This window comes from Melospiza georgiana, unplaced genomic scaffold (assembly GCF_028018845.1).
Source record: "Melospiza georgiana isolate bMelGeo1 unplaced genomic scaffold, bMelGeo1.pri scaffold_29, whole genome shotgun sequence".
NCBI lineage: Eukaryota > Metazoa > Chordata > Aves > Passeriformes > Passerellidae > Melospiza > Melospiza georgiana.
The window spans coordinates 9,979,836-9,981,217 of NW_026652215.1; the positions used below are offsets into that span (position 1 = coordinate 9,979,836).

The 1,382-nt window shown below is 53.9% G+C and overlaps 1 protein-coding gene across 1 annotated transcript; it reads left to right on the forward strand.

The window, feature by feature from the left end:
* Positions 1-394: 394 nt before the first annotated feature.
* LOC131096494 (olfactory receptor 14J1-like) lies at positions 395-931 on the forward strand (the record flags this gene model as incomplete). The annotated part of the gene is made up of 1 exon (XM_058044835.1): positions 395-931. A coding segment is annotated over exon 1 (537 nt), but the record flags the coding sequence as incomplete, so codon positions are not given.
* Between the last annotated feature and the right edge of the window lie 451 nt (positions 932-1,382).

The following is a 1,382-nucleotide window of genomic DNA, read 5'->3' on the forward strand; positions in this document are numbered from 1 at the left end:
TTCACTGTCCTTTTCTGCATGAACAGGTCCCCGTGCCCAGGCATTGCAAATGTCCAACAGCAGCTCCATCAGACACTTCCTGCTGCTGGCATTGGCAGACACGCAGCAGCTGCAGCTCCTGCACTTCTGCCTCTTGCTGGGCATCTCCCTGGCTGCCCTCCTGGGCAATGGCCTCATCATCAGCACCGTAGCCTGCGGCCACCACCTGCACACGCCCATGTTCTTCTTCCTGCTCAACCTGGCCCTCACTGACCTGGGCTCCATCTGCACCACTGTCCCCAAAGCCATGCACAATTCCCTCTGGGACACCAGTACTATCTCCTACAAAGGATGTGCTGCACAGGTGTTTTTCTTTCTGTTCTTCATTGGAGCTGCATACTATCTCCTGACCGTCATGTGCTACGACCGCTACGTGTCCATCTGCAAACCCCTGCACTATGGGACCCTCCTTGGCAGCAGAGCTTGTGCCCACATGGCAGCAGCTGCCTGGGCCAGTGCCTTTCTCAATGCTCTGCTGCTCACAGCCAATACATTTTCCCTGCCCCTGTGCCATGGCAATGCCCTAAAGCAGTTTTTCTGTGAAATCCCCCAGATCCTCAAGCTCTCCTGCTCCAAATCCTACCTCAGGGAACAGGGCCTTCTTGCTGTTAGTGCCTGTCTAGGAGTTGGCTGTCTTGTGTTCATTGTTTTCTCCTATGTGCAGATCTTCAGGGCTGTGCTGAGGATCCCCTCTGAGCAGGGACGGCACAAAGCCTTTTCCACCTGCCTCCCTCACCTGGCTGTGGTCTCCTCCTTCCTCAGCACTGTCGTGTTTGCCCACTTGAAGCCCCCATTTATGTCCTCCGCATCCCTGGATCTGGCCCTGTCCGTTCTGTACTCAGTGGTGCCTCCAGCCCTGAACCCCCTCATCTACAGCCTGAGGAACCAGGAGCTCAAGGCTGAAGTGTGGAGACTGATGACTGGATGGTTTCGGGAACATTAAACTGCTGGCCAATTTCTGCAAATCACTTGTAATAAAATCATCTTTGATGCTTCTTATTGGCTAAGGTGTGCAAGTTTGTTTCTTTGCTTTATATTTTTTATACTATCCACAAAGACGTGTCATTCTTTCTGCCATTTCCCATTTGGTTTCTCTCCACCTTCTCTGTGGCCACAGAGTGTGTGAACGAGGGGCTGTGCTCCTGGTGGCTTTAAAGGAACTAAAGGATCTCCCAGCAGAGTTTTCTGCAGAGATGCCCTTGTGTTGCCTTCTCTGGAGCTAAAGCAGCAGTGTCTGTGTGCAGAGCTGGGGCAGATCAGTGCTGGCCGAGCAGCTGTGCCCAGCAGCAGCAGCAGCAGCACTGGGTGTTGCCAGTGCTGCTGCTGTGGCCCTGCCCCACTGC